This window comes from Diabrotica virgifera, chromosome 4 (assembly GCF_917563875.1).
Source record: "Diabrotica virgifera virgifera chromosome 4, PGI_DIABVI_V3a".
NCBI classification, from domain to species: Eukaryota; Metazoa; Arthropoda; class Insecta; order Coleoptera; family Chrysomelidae; genus Diabrotica; species Diabrotica virgifera.
In genome coordinates, this window is record NC_065446.1 from 160,144,755 (window position 1) to 160,157,406 (window position 12,652).

At 35.7% G+C, this 12,652-nt stretch overlaps 1 protein-coding gene across 1 annotated transcript in view; it reads right to left on the reverse strand.

The window, feature by feature from the left end:
• The window catches only part of LOC114339120 (helicase SKI2W), a 127,876-nt gene that overhangs the window by 58,906 nt on the left and 56,318 nt on the right, over nucleotides 1-12,652 (reverse strand). Inside the window, exon 8 of the mRNA XM_028289750.2 lies at nucleotides 9,928-10,072. Within this exon, the coding sequence (XP_028145551.2) occupies nucleotides 9,928-10,072 (145 nt within the window). The remainder of the gene's footprint in view (nucleotides 1-9,927; nucleotides 10,073-12,652) is intronic.

A 12,652-nucleotide genomic window follows, 5' to 3' on the forward strand; every position in this document is an offset into this window, starting at 1 on the left:
TAATTCAGTAGAAAGACGCGAATCCGTTGCAGATACGACCTCAGGGAACTGAACCAAAGTGGACCTCAAGGATCAACCTGGTATACGGATTTTGCAGGTAGACGTGGGCAGGGCGCGCCGAGCGCACGACCTTGTCTTCGCAAAAGCCTGCAAGCTAGACATAGACTTGCTCATCGTCCCCAAACCAAACATAAAGATTACGTCGGGCGGTGGTTGGGTTCAAGATAATGGAAAGAACGTGGCGGTGTTCATTAGAAATAGGGATGTGGGAGTGCAAAGCATTGTCAGGGGGGGCAAGTACCTATCGGAGGTCAGAAAAATAAACGAAGAAGAGATTTCTGACCTTGACCAACTGAGAAGAGCTTTACAGAATGCCGCAAAGTTGGCCACCGTTAAGAAGAAAAATAATAAAAAATCCCCCTACTGGTGGACGGATGAGATAGAAAGTTTACGGGAGAGATGCCTCAGAGCTCGAAGGAATTACACGAGAAGCCAGGGCAACCTCGAGCTCAAAGAAATATATAAAGACGAGAGAATAAAACGAGAGAAAAAGGAAAAGTGGCAGACCCTGATAAAAGCACTGGACGAGGATATATGGAGCGACGCATACAGGATTACAATGAAAACCTTGAAGATAATGGCATCATATAGACTCGACGAAGACCAGCGGATGGAATCAGCTGAGCTCCTCTTCCGCACTAAGGAACCACAGAATTTTATTAAGGTATTTCCTACCATGGTCGAGGAGTTCACGGAAGAGGAAATAAAAACCGCTGGTCAGGAAATGAAGACAGGGAAAGCTCCCGGCCCTAACGGGCTGCCACCATAGGCAATAAAGATTATAGCAACGGAGAAACCAGGTTTGATCAGAAGAATATGTAATGAGCTACTGCAGAAACAAGAGTTTCCCAGGGACTTAAAGGAAGTGAACTTGGTTCTATTCCTAAAGACTGGGAAACCCCCTGATTCACTAACTTCTTATCGGCCAATATGCCTCCTGGACTGCCTTGGTAAATTCTATGAAGACTTATCAAGAAGAGGCTGGAAGGCATGTTGGAAGATGAGAGAGTTCTATCTAGTCAACAATATGGGTTTAGAAAAGGTGGATCGACAGTCGATGCCGCTACCTGGATAAGGGATGCGGCTAAGGCAAGCAGGAAAAGATGTGTGGTCCTTGTTCTGTTGGACATAAAAAACGCTTTTAATTCAGCAAACTGGGGCCTCATAGTAAACCGAATAGGCGAATGTGGGGCTCCGGAATATTTGTCCAACATAATTAAGGACTATCTATCTGAAAGATCCGTATGCATATCGAAGAAGAAAAAGAAACAAATGACGGCGGAAGTACCCCAGGGGTCAGTCCTGGGACCCTTACTTTGGAATATATTATATAACGGGGTACTAGAAATTCACAAGAGAACAGGAGTTAGAGCGATAGCATACGCGGACGATCTATCCTTACTGGTGGAAGATGATATGAGTCGGGGTATAACGGAAAAAGTAAATAAAGCAATAGAAAAGACCGCGGCGTGGATAGAGAAAAACGATTTAAAGTTGGCAGTAGACAAGACAGAAATAATAATCTTGAGGGGACCAAGAAAAAGAGATGATACAGTTTTCAGATATCAAGGCTCCGAAATAAGACCCCAACGGACAGTAACGTATTTAGGCATAACTTTGGACGAAAGATTGACATTTGGACAACATGTGATAGAAGCATGCCGAAAGGCGGAGGAGAGGACCTCAACGCTGAATAAACTAATGCCAAATATAGGGGGGTCCGGATCCCAGAAGAGGCTAATGATGTTACAATCAATACTATCCATAATATTATACGGGGCCCCAGTGTGGCATGAGGTCCTCCGGATGAAAAAGTAAAAAGACATGCTTCTGAGGGCTCAAAGGAAACCCCTGATCAGGGTGTGCAGCGCGTACAGGACTGTATCAACCATTGCCTTACAGGTGGTGGCTGGTTCTCTGCCGGTGCACATCCTGGCCAGGGAGCGAGTCCAAATGTACCGAAGGGGCAACGGAGCGATAGGTTCAGGGCCACTGGAGAGAGCTAGAAGTTTAGAAACGTGGCAAAGGGAATGGGCAGCCGAAGTCGGAAGGGCCGCCTGGACGACATTCCTGATCCCGGATGTAGTGAGGTGGTACGGATGTCGGCATCGGCGCGTCAACTACTACTTTACACAGTTTCTGACGGGGCATGGATCGTTTCGACAATATACCCACCGTATTGGGAAAACTAGGGACGATCTATGTCCCGAGTGTGGTGTGGTGGATGATGCGCGGCATGTCGTGTTCGTATGCCCTGCGTATCGTGCGGGGCGTACCGAGCTGCAGCTGCGCCTGGGTTCTCCCCTAGGCGAGCCTCATGAGCTGATCGATAGAGCTATCGACAGCAAACGAGACTTTGAGCTGATCATTGCCTTCGTCACAAAGACAATAAAGCACAAAGAAGAGAAAGAGAGGCGGCTGCAAGCGGGATGACCGCTTTATATTTATTTTTCTTAAAATGTGTTTGTGTTGTGATCGGGCAGCCAGCGGTGGGTGGACCCTTTACATCCAAACCACGCTGACTGCCTATTTTTATTTACTTATTTTACTTTTTCATAATATTGGTTATTTATTTTATGGTATTTTATTTATTTACCTATTTAATTTTATTTATATAAGTTTATATTTCTTTCGAACAATTTTTATTTTTCGGTTTTTCCTGTCTATGTTTTCTATCTTTTCTTTCTTCTCTGTCCTTTCTTTGTTTCTTTCCTTTTTCTTTATGTATCTTCTCTTTCTTTTCTCATCTGTCATTGTGTCTCTGCTCTTTTGTTCTCTTTTCCTCTTTTTCACTCTCGTTTCTCCCTTTGTGATATGTCTTGTATCGTTTTCTGGGACAGTCAGTGGGGAAGGACCTTTTACATCCGACCTACACAGACTGTCCCATTTTAATTTCCGAATTGAATGGGTGGATAAGTAAGCGTGCATTGATGAAAGTATGAATGATTGGAGTTGAATGAGAGAAAGTATGAGGGGGCGGACGAGAAAGAGTGCATAGATGAAAGTACGAACGACTGGAGTTGCTCTGTGGAGTTGAACTGCCAACTGACATCTTCTGGTTGTTTCCATCCGGGATTGGGGGCCTCCTTGTCGCCCTACCTGCGCACGGGTTGCACCAGACGGTCGCTTCGCTGACTGGCCTGGTGCGTGGCATGGGCGGGGGTCGGCCCGGGGGCCAACTGATCCATGGAATGCACGCTAGGAGTGCCGGAGGGGAGATATGAGTAAGGTCGACGGGTCAGATATGCTCGCTAAGAGCGGTCCCAGACCCGTCGGCTGGAGAAAAGAGGAGGTGGGTTTAGTAGGTAGGCGGCCCGTGACACAGATAGGACGGACCGAATCCGACACACCTGGGACACCTTCCTAGACGGTCTTGCGAAGATTCCCACCTCCCAAAAAAAAAATCTTCATAGTTCATATTTTTGATTAGGACAAGACGAACACAGACCTTGGGAAACTGAGCTAGGCTAGGATAACCGATAACTATCATGGATGATTGAAATATTATTTTCCAATGGTATTTCAATTATTTGGGGTAGTTTATCGTATCACTATGAATGAAGCTTGGGTACATTTCTACCACCCAGAAACAAAGAAGCAATATATGATTCTCCAAGGCTTAAGAAATTTCATTGGCCCAAATATGCTGGAAAAGTTTTTGCTTCAGTTTTTTTGGGATTGCCAAGGAGTAACCATGGTTGATTTACTGGATAAGAATAGAGCAATATCTTAGAATTACTATTCAACGTTACTCACCAATATATGAGAAAAATTATGGAGAGAAGATGCGGAACGCTATCTAAAGATATATTTGTAGGACAATATCTCTGCACTCACCTGAAAGACCAACCTCTGTTTGCCACTCATAATGGCACAACGTACATTTTCGAGCAGGGATAAGTGCATTATCATTAATGCCGTATTGTTCTAAACATTAAATGGTTTAATAATTTAATTTAACGGTCTTTTGACCTATTTCTGTGGCTAGTTTCAACGACCTATGACCTATACCCTAGACGTTTGCACTTAGGATTCTCTGATATGATCTAAAACGTTCTGTGATGTTCATTAATATATTTAGATAATAATTTTGATAAACGTTTTAATAAAATTAAATGTTTAGGAAGTTTATTGCTTTATTATTAAGTTTTTATAACTACGGTATACAGCCAACTACATGGAATTCCCATTTAAATTATAAATAATTTTAAAAAATAGTAAATTCCTTTGTACAAGGTATATTATTTAAAAAATCCTTGAAAAGGGTTACATCACAGAACAGAACGTTTGCGGAATACTAATTCCATCTACAGCGTTTAATTCCAGTAATAGACCGGGAGATATTATACAGAAGTTCAGCCACGATTTTCTGTCCTGCCTTTTGCAATACTGGAAGGGTAGACGAAGTACTTACAATCTGTGGAAACATCCACAAATTTCCTGTGACATTTTCCTGTAAAAACTAAATTTTCCCAAAAATAAAAATAGGGTTTGCGATGAATTTCTGACTCCTGCCATATCCGTAGAATGACAGGATACTATCGATTTTATGAAGAAAATTTTTTGGACAGGAGGGTTGCAAACGGGCTAACGGAGTATATATGTATACAAACATGTAAGGAAAATAATGAAATTTTCATGATTTTCTGGGTCCTGCCAACTAAATAAATTAAACATATTTATTTCAAAATGATCAAAAAAAAATATTGGCATGACGTCTCCTAATGTTTAAGTATACTTGTCGCTTGGAAAATTCTGCGGAAAATTTTTACCCTGACTCCGTGATTTTCTGAGTCCTGCCTTTAAAAAGTTTTAATACTCAAATGCAATCAATACTTTTTCGGTACTCGACAGGAAGGTTAAACGGTTCTAGTAAGACGGCAGGAGTCCTAGATTTGTAAGAAAATTCGTGAAAAATTCCACGATGTTCTGAGTCATGCCATTTTGCATATGTTTCAAGAATATTAATATAAGTCTATTTACAAAGAGGCAGGATGGTTTTATAGTTATTTCGTATATAGGGTGGAGCATTAGTGTGACAAAGTCCAATTACTCGTTTGTCGTAAGAGATACGAAAAAAAGTTATTTAGGTAAAACGTGGGGCAAAGATAGGATCATAATTTAAAAATATTTTTTAATATACAGGGCTACCTGTATTGACAGGGCGACACAAACTTATGTTTTTTTAAATGGAACACCCTGTATATAATTTTAATATTCCTAAGATCATTTTAAGACAATTTAACACAATTCACCTAATCCAAAAATGTTTCCTAAGGGAGCTAGAGCTCTTTAAAGATGGCGCCTTGTAATTAGTTTTTTTTATATCTCCAGAACGCTTCCATTTCGATACACAAAAACTGGTCCGCCTTTTTATCTTCCAGAGATAAATCGATTCCATCAATTGCGAATCTCTAGTACCGGTAATAGGAGTCCGTTTTGGGTAGGACAACGGTTATTATATCGCATAACTTTTTTGACTTTAACTTTTAAGTATTTTTGACACTAAATTATTAAAGTGTGAGGTATTCTAGTACTAAAAGGTACTCTCGCTTTAAGTCGGTAGGATGCACCGTTTTATAGAAAAATCAATTTTAAAATTTTTCGTATTTTAAATTTAAGAAAAATTTGAATAAAAAATAAAAAAAAACGGTGTATTTCTCGACTTAAAGCAAGAGTAACTTTTAGTATTAGAATACTTCATAATTTAATACTCTACTGTCAAAAATGCTTAAAAATTAAAGCAAGTTGTGAGATTTCGTTGATCTACCCAAGACGGACGCCTATGACCGATACTAGAAATTCACAATTGATAAAATCGATTCATCTCTGGAAGAGAAATAAACGTACCAGTTTTCGTTTTTCTAAAGTTTTTTTTTTATTTATTTTTTTTTTCAAATTCAAAAACCGCAATATTTTTCAAATCGATTTTTCTAGAACCTGGCGTATCCTGCCGACTTAAAGCAAGAGTGCCTTTTAGTACAAGAATACCCCATAGTTTAATAATCCAGTGTTAAAAATGCTTAAAAGTTAAACACAGAAAAGTTATGCGATAAAATATCCGTTTCCCTACCCTAAACGGACGCCTATGACCGGTACTAAAAATTGACAATTGATGGAATCGATTTATCTCTAAAAGATAAATAGGTGTACCAATTTTCGTTTTTCTAAATAGAAGTGTTCTGGAGCTATTTTAAAAAAAAACTAATTACAATACTCCATCTTTAAGAGGAAACAGTAGCTATCAACAGGTAGCAAAAACGCGTTCCAAGATTGCGGCTGTAATTTTGAATAGTTTTTCGAGATATTTGGCACACGTATTCGTAATATAATAAAAGAATGGCGGTACAGAGCCCAGTTTGAAAAATATATTAATATGTGGAAATTACTCTGTAATTAAATACAATATTAAAAAAACGAGCCTGTACCGCCATTAAGAAGAACAAAAAAATACACTTTCTTCAAATAAACTTTTTTATCCGTGTTATTTATTTTGTGTCATTTTGGAACTACTAAAATTTTTTATTTCATTAGTAGTTCCAAAATGACACAAAATCTAGGCATCGGATAAAAAAGTTTATTTGAAGAAAGTGTATTTTTTTGTTCTTCTTAATGGCGGTACAGGCTCGTTTTTTTAATATTTTTATTTAATTACAGAGTAATTTCCACATATTAATATATTTTTCAAATTGGGCTCTGTACCGCCATTCTTTATTATATTACGAATACGTGTGCCAAATATCTCGAGAAAATATTCAAAATTACAGCCGCAATCTTGGAACGCGTTTTCGCTACCTGTTGATCGCTACTGTTTCCTCTTAAAGAGCTTTAGCTTCCTTATGAAGCATTTTCGGACTAGGTGAATTGAGTTAAATTTTCTTAAAATTATCTGAGGAATCTCCGGGCTTCGTTTGTTAGAAGAGTTTCTGTACATCCTGCATAATAGGTACAATCCCTACTATAACCAATTAATTGTAAAATTATTGATTTTCTTCCTATTACATACTTTTATTACGTTTACTTAGATACAAATATGATCTAATCGCTTAAAATAAAGATCTTACAGTTTGGTATTAGATTTGAAAGGTGTGTAAAAATCCGAGACATTACTCAGGAAAATAATATTTAATACCGTACAATTGTTTTAACGATATAAAAATTTATTTTTATGTATTAAATATCTTTGCGATTATCCTGCCACGTTGTAAACGGTTTTAGATTAGTGGTTTTTAAGCAAACTTGACATGCCATGACTTAGAAAATTGTGGTGATATGAACATGTTTGTATAACAACCAGCAATAATTTTACAGACTTAAAATTTTATTTTTATATACGAAATAACTACACAACCATCCTGCCTCTAAAGAGCTTTATATTAACATTATTGAGATATGTGCAAAATGGCATGACTCAGAAAATCGTGTAACTTTCCACGAATTTTCTTACACATTTTTTAACTATGTATAGGAAAAAAGGTGTAACTAAACATCCTGCCATTTTAAATAATGTCTACTTAAATTATTTATTTTATAATAAAATTTATTTTATGACTCAGAAAATCACGGAACCAGGGTGAAAATTGTCCACAGAATTTTAAAAGGTGCAGTTAAACATTAGGAGACGTCATGCCAACATTTTTTCGATCATTTTCAAATAATTATGTTTAATTGATTAAGTTGACAGGACTCAGAAAATCTGTACCGCCATTCTTTATTATATTACGAATACGTGTGTCAAATATCTCGAGAAAATATTCAAAATTACAGCCGCAATCTTGGAACGCGTTTTCGCTACTGTTTCCTCTTAAAGAGCTTTAGTTTCCTTATGAAGCATTTTCGGACTAGGTGAATTGAGTTAAATTTTCTTAAAATTATCTGAGGAATCTCCGGGCTTCGTTTGTTAGAAGAGTTTCTGTACACCCTGCATAATAGGTACAATCCCTACTATAACCAATTAATTGTAAAATTATTGATTTTCTTCCTATTACTTTTATTACGTTTACTTAGATACAAATATGATCTAATCGCTTAAAATAAAGATCTTACAGTTTGGTATTAGATTTGAAAGGTGTGTAAAAATCCGAGACATTACTCAGGAAAATAATATTTAATACCGTACAATTGTTTTAACGATATAAAAATTAATTTTTATGTATTAAATATCTTTGCGATTATCCTGCCACGTTGTAAACGGTTTTAGATTAGTGGTTTTTAAGCATACTTGACATGCCATGACTTAGAAAATTGTGGTGATATGAACATGTTTGTATAACAACCAGCAATAATTTTACAGACTTAAAATTTTATTTTTATATACGAAATAACTACACAACCATCCTGCCTCTAAAGAGCTTTATATTAACATTCTTGAGATATGTGCAAAATGGCATGACTCAGAAAATCGTGTAACTTTCCACGAATTTTCTTACACATTTTTTAACTATGTATAGGAAAAAGGTGTAACTAAACATCCTGCCATTTTAAATAATGTCTACTTAAATTATTTATTTTATAATAAAATTTATTTTATGACTCAGAAAATCACGGAACCAGGGTGAAAATTGTCCACAGAATTTTAAAAGGTGCAGTTAATTAAACATTAGGAGACGTCATGCCAACATTTTTTCGATCATTTTCAAATAATTATGTTTAATTGATTAAGTTGACAGGACTCAGAAAATTATGAAAATTTTATTATTTTCATTACATGTTTGTATATCTATATACTCCCTTAGTCCTTTTGCAACCCTCCTGCCCAAAAAAATTTCTTCATAAAATTGATAGTATCCTGTCATTCTATGGATAAGGCAGGACTCAGAAATTCATCGCAACTCCCCATTTTTTTCCTCATGAAAAATCTAATTTTCACAGGAAAATGTCACAGGAAACACGTGGATTTTTCCATAAATTGTAAGTATTTTTTCTAACCTTCCAGTATTGCAAAGGGCAGGACTTAGAAAATCGTGGTTGAAGTTCTGTTAATATCTCCCGATTTATAATGTACATGTCTGACTTAGAAATCAAACCACCAAAATGTTTGGGTAAAAAACCCTTTAAATGTTTTTCGCTAACGCGGCTTTGGGTTTATAGCAGGGTAGTCTGCTATATCGAGGGCCTAGGGTATACAAGGAAGGTAACAGAGCCAGTGCTTCGCTTCAATCGCCTTTTATTGCCCCTGGTTTTACCCAAGGTACTCATTTTTATTCATGCTGGGTCGACCTGGGGCCTATAGACATTTTAAAAATGTCTAGATATTCACGCCGGCGCTCGGTTTCGAACCCCGGCTTACCTGCGTGGAAGTCAGACATGCTACCGCCTGAGCTATCCGGGCCCTAATTTATTACATATTAGTTTTTAAAAGATGTGATGTATAAAATATTTCTGGATTTAACCCAATCCAGATTAGTTGCAAATTAGAGTCAAGTATTAGAGTCCAGAGGTTTCGCCCTCTGGACATTGCAACCCACTTGAGAAGAGTCCTGTGTTGTCTTACATATGTTAAATCCAGGAATATTTTATACATCACATCTTTTAAATAACAATATGGTAACAAATTTTTAAAATCTTTCCAACATTTAAAGGGTTTTTTACCCAAACATTTTGGTGGCTCAGACATTCCTAGAATTAAACACTGATGATGGAATTAGTATTCCGAAAAGGTTCTGGTCTGTGATGTAACCCTCTTTAGGGATTTTTTAAAATATACCTTTTACAAAGGAATTTTCTATTTCTTGTGATTCATGGTATACAGCCAGCTGTATGTACAGGTATTTATTTTCCTCGTGGATTTTTATAAATTGTTTTATATTGCCCCACTAAAATAAAATAAATGCAGTTTTGATTTAAAAAATATAAAAATTTCGTTACCTTAATGTACCCCTCTTGGAACAACAATTCAACTATTTCTTTGATGATTGGTAAAATACCGCTATGATGAACACCGATGCCTCTTGCTAGAATATCTCTCATCTTTATAATTTGAGGAATATTTTGATCGGGTTCTTTTAAGCATCTGAAAATATATACTATGTAAGCTACCTCTCTGCAAAGTTTCAGTCAATTTATCTGAAACCATTTTTACATAAGTAAATAAGAAATGCGCCAAAAATATTTACACAAATACAATAGCCAATAAGGCTAAAAGTTGAATATTGTGTCAAGTTTCAGGGTCACGTTTCATTTTGAACATTTTTTTGTAGCTTTTCTGCGCTCATTTAAAATTTTATTATAAGTGGTATTTTTTGTTATTGTTCTGGTTTAATGTTATATTAGTGTATTAGATAGTTCTTGAGAATGTATTAAAGAAATGAAAAATGCGCGTTAAGATGTTTTATTTTTTGTATACAGACGACAGGGGCGGCCCGTCAGGGTAGGCAAGGTAGGCGCCGCCTACCCTCTTCAAATGTAGTACAATAATATAAATTATTAATATAAATTACTTATTTCAAAATTGTAATTTATAAATTTTGACACAATACCTACAATAAAATAGCAAAAATTATCCAAATTATTTGTAAAAATATCCAAAAAATTTTCTCCGTAGTTATAATTATTGTACGCTCCTTGTAGTATCAGTAGTACTGTATAAGATTCTATATTCTTCCTGGGTCAGGCACTTGAAAACGTAGCCTGAAATAGAACGACGCCAACACCGAGTTGACGTGCGATCTCTCTCTGTTTACGCGAGCAGGCCTGCTGCAGGTCTCGCGTATTCTACGATTTTGAAAGGGCGCATAGGCACAGAGTCTTATAGCCGGACCTCCAAAATTTTATCAGTTGCTTCTCTTGTGTCTTGTGAAACTGTTTTAAATAATTTTGTTTTTTGATTTTGGCTGTTATTAGTAGGTTAAGTATTGAATAAAACTAGGTAGGACAAATTAAATTGTTTATGAAAACTGAATAATAAACAGGTAAATTTGAGATCGGTCTATTGAAGGGTATTTTAATTTTATATTAATTTAGTAATAATTCACTAACGACAAATAAATCTGTGAATAGTTATTTGTCAGTCGTCCATTATATTTTATTGATATAGATAGAAGTGTTATTAGAATTTATAGATAATTAAAATTTAAAGCGAGGTTAATTGTTAACTTATCAATTTATTCGAAGAGTAAATTATTATTTGATACAAAAATAAAATAAGTAATATTTGACGTTGTTGAAACGTAGGTGTGTTAGTCTTATTGGTGGAAAAACTTTAGTCATCGAATATGAATATTTTAAACGATGTAATATGCAGTTTGATCGAGACGCCTTATTCAAGGCGCCAAAATCAAAAAAGATCAGAAATTATTTCAATGGGCCGGCCTTTACCAAATTTAACAATTTTATCCACAGATAAGACAAAAGACAATCGACCATTTTCGAGATCGTTTAAAAACAATATGGTATGAAAATCATAAATGGCTAAGCGGAAGTTATTTTAAAAATTCACTTTTCTGTTGGCCTTGTCTGTTGCTCTCAAATTTGAAGCAAAATGTTTGGGTGAGTCAGGGATATTCAGATTTGAAAAATTTATCAGCTAGTGTAAAAAAACATGAATCTTCGAAAGAACATTTAAACAATTGCTTAGGTTTAAAACGGTTAGAAAAAAATAAACAAACTATTGACAGTGCTTTAGCTGGACAAATTTCTCTATCTAATAAGATATATAATGAAGAAGCTGAAAAAGATTGAAGAAGTTGAAGAAATTGATGTTACAATTCTGTTAGTAAAACAAGAACCTGCATTTCGCGGTCGTGATGAGAGCCATAATTCTTCAAACATGGGTAATTTTAAAGAAATTTTTAATTTAGTAGTTAAACGCGATCAGGAAATCCAGGATCATGTTAAAAAATAGAAGGGGTGTTCACGGGTTTGTCAAAAACAATACAAAATGATTTAATAGATTGCCTTGCCGATTACGTAAAAAATGAAATTTCAACAGAAATTAATGAAAGTCAATTTTTTTCTATACTAGCGGACGATACTACTGATATAACAAAAAAATCACAGTGTACTTTAACAATCCGTTTTGTTAAAAAAGTTGGTCAGGTAACAGAAAGATTTTTAGGGTTTTTTGATGTTAGCGAGAATAGATCTGCAGACGCTCTATATAGTTTAATTTCAAACGTGCTTGAGCCATATGATTACAAAAATAAATAAATTGCTCAATTTTACGATGGTGCAAGTGTAATGGCTGGCTCTTTAAACGGATTACAATCAAAAATTAAAGTAGATGCTCCAAAAGCAATTTTTACACATTGTTGCGCTCATAGATTACATTTAGTATTGCAAGACGGCTCAAAATGTATTACAAATTGTAGGATATTTTTTGTCGCCTACCCGAAGTATATGTGTAGCCTACCCGCATACTGAGGTCGCGAGCCGCCACTGAGACGACGCCTTATATAAAAAAGAAGAATATCAAAAATTAAACCAAAAATTCAAAAATAATTTTTAATATAAAATAACCCAGTGGCGTAGAATTTTTCCTTTAAATAAATTATTACCCGTATGCGCGCCAATTATGAATATAAAATTCTTAATTGTATGGCACAAGGCACAAAACGAGCAATAACTACGTCTTAAAACCCAAAGCACAAAATTA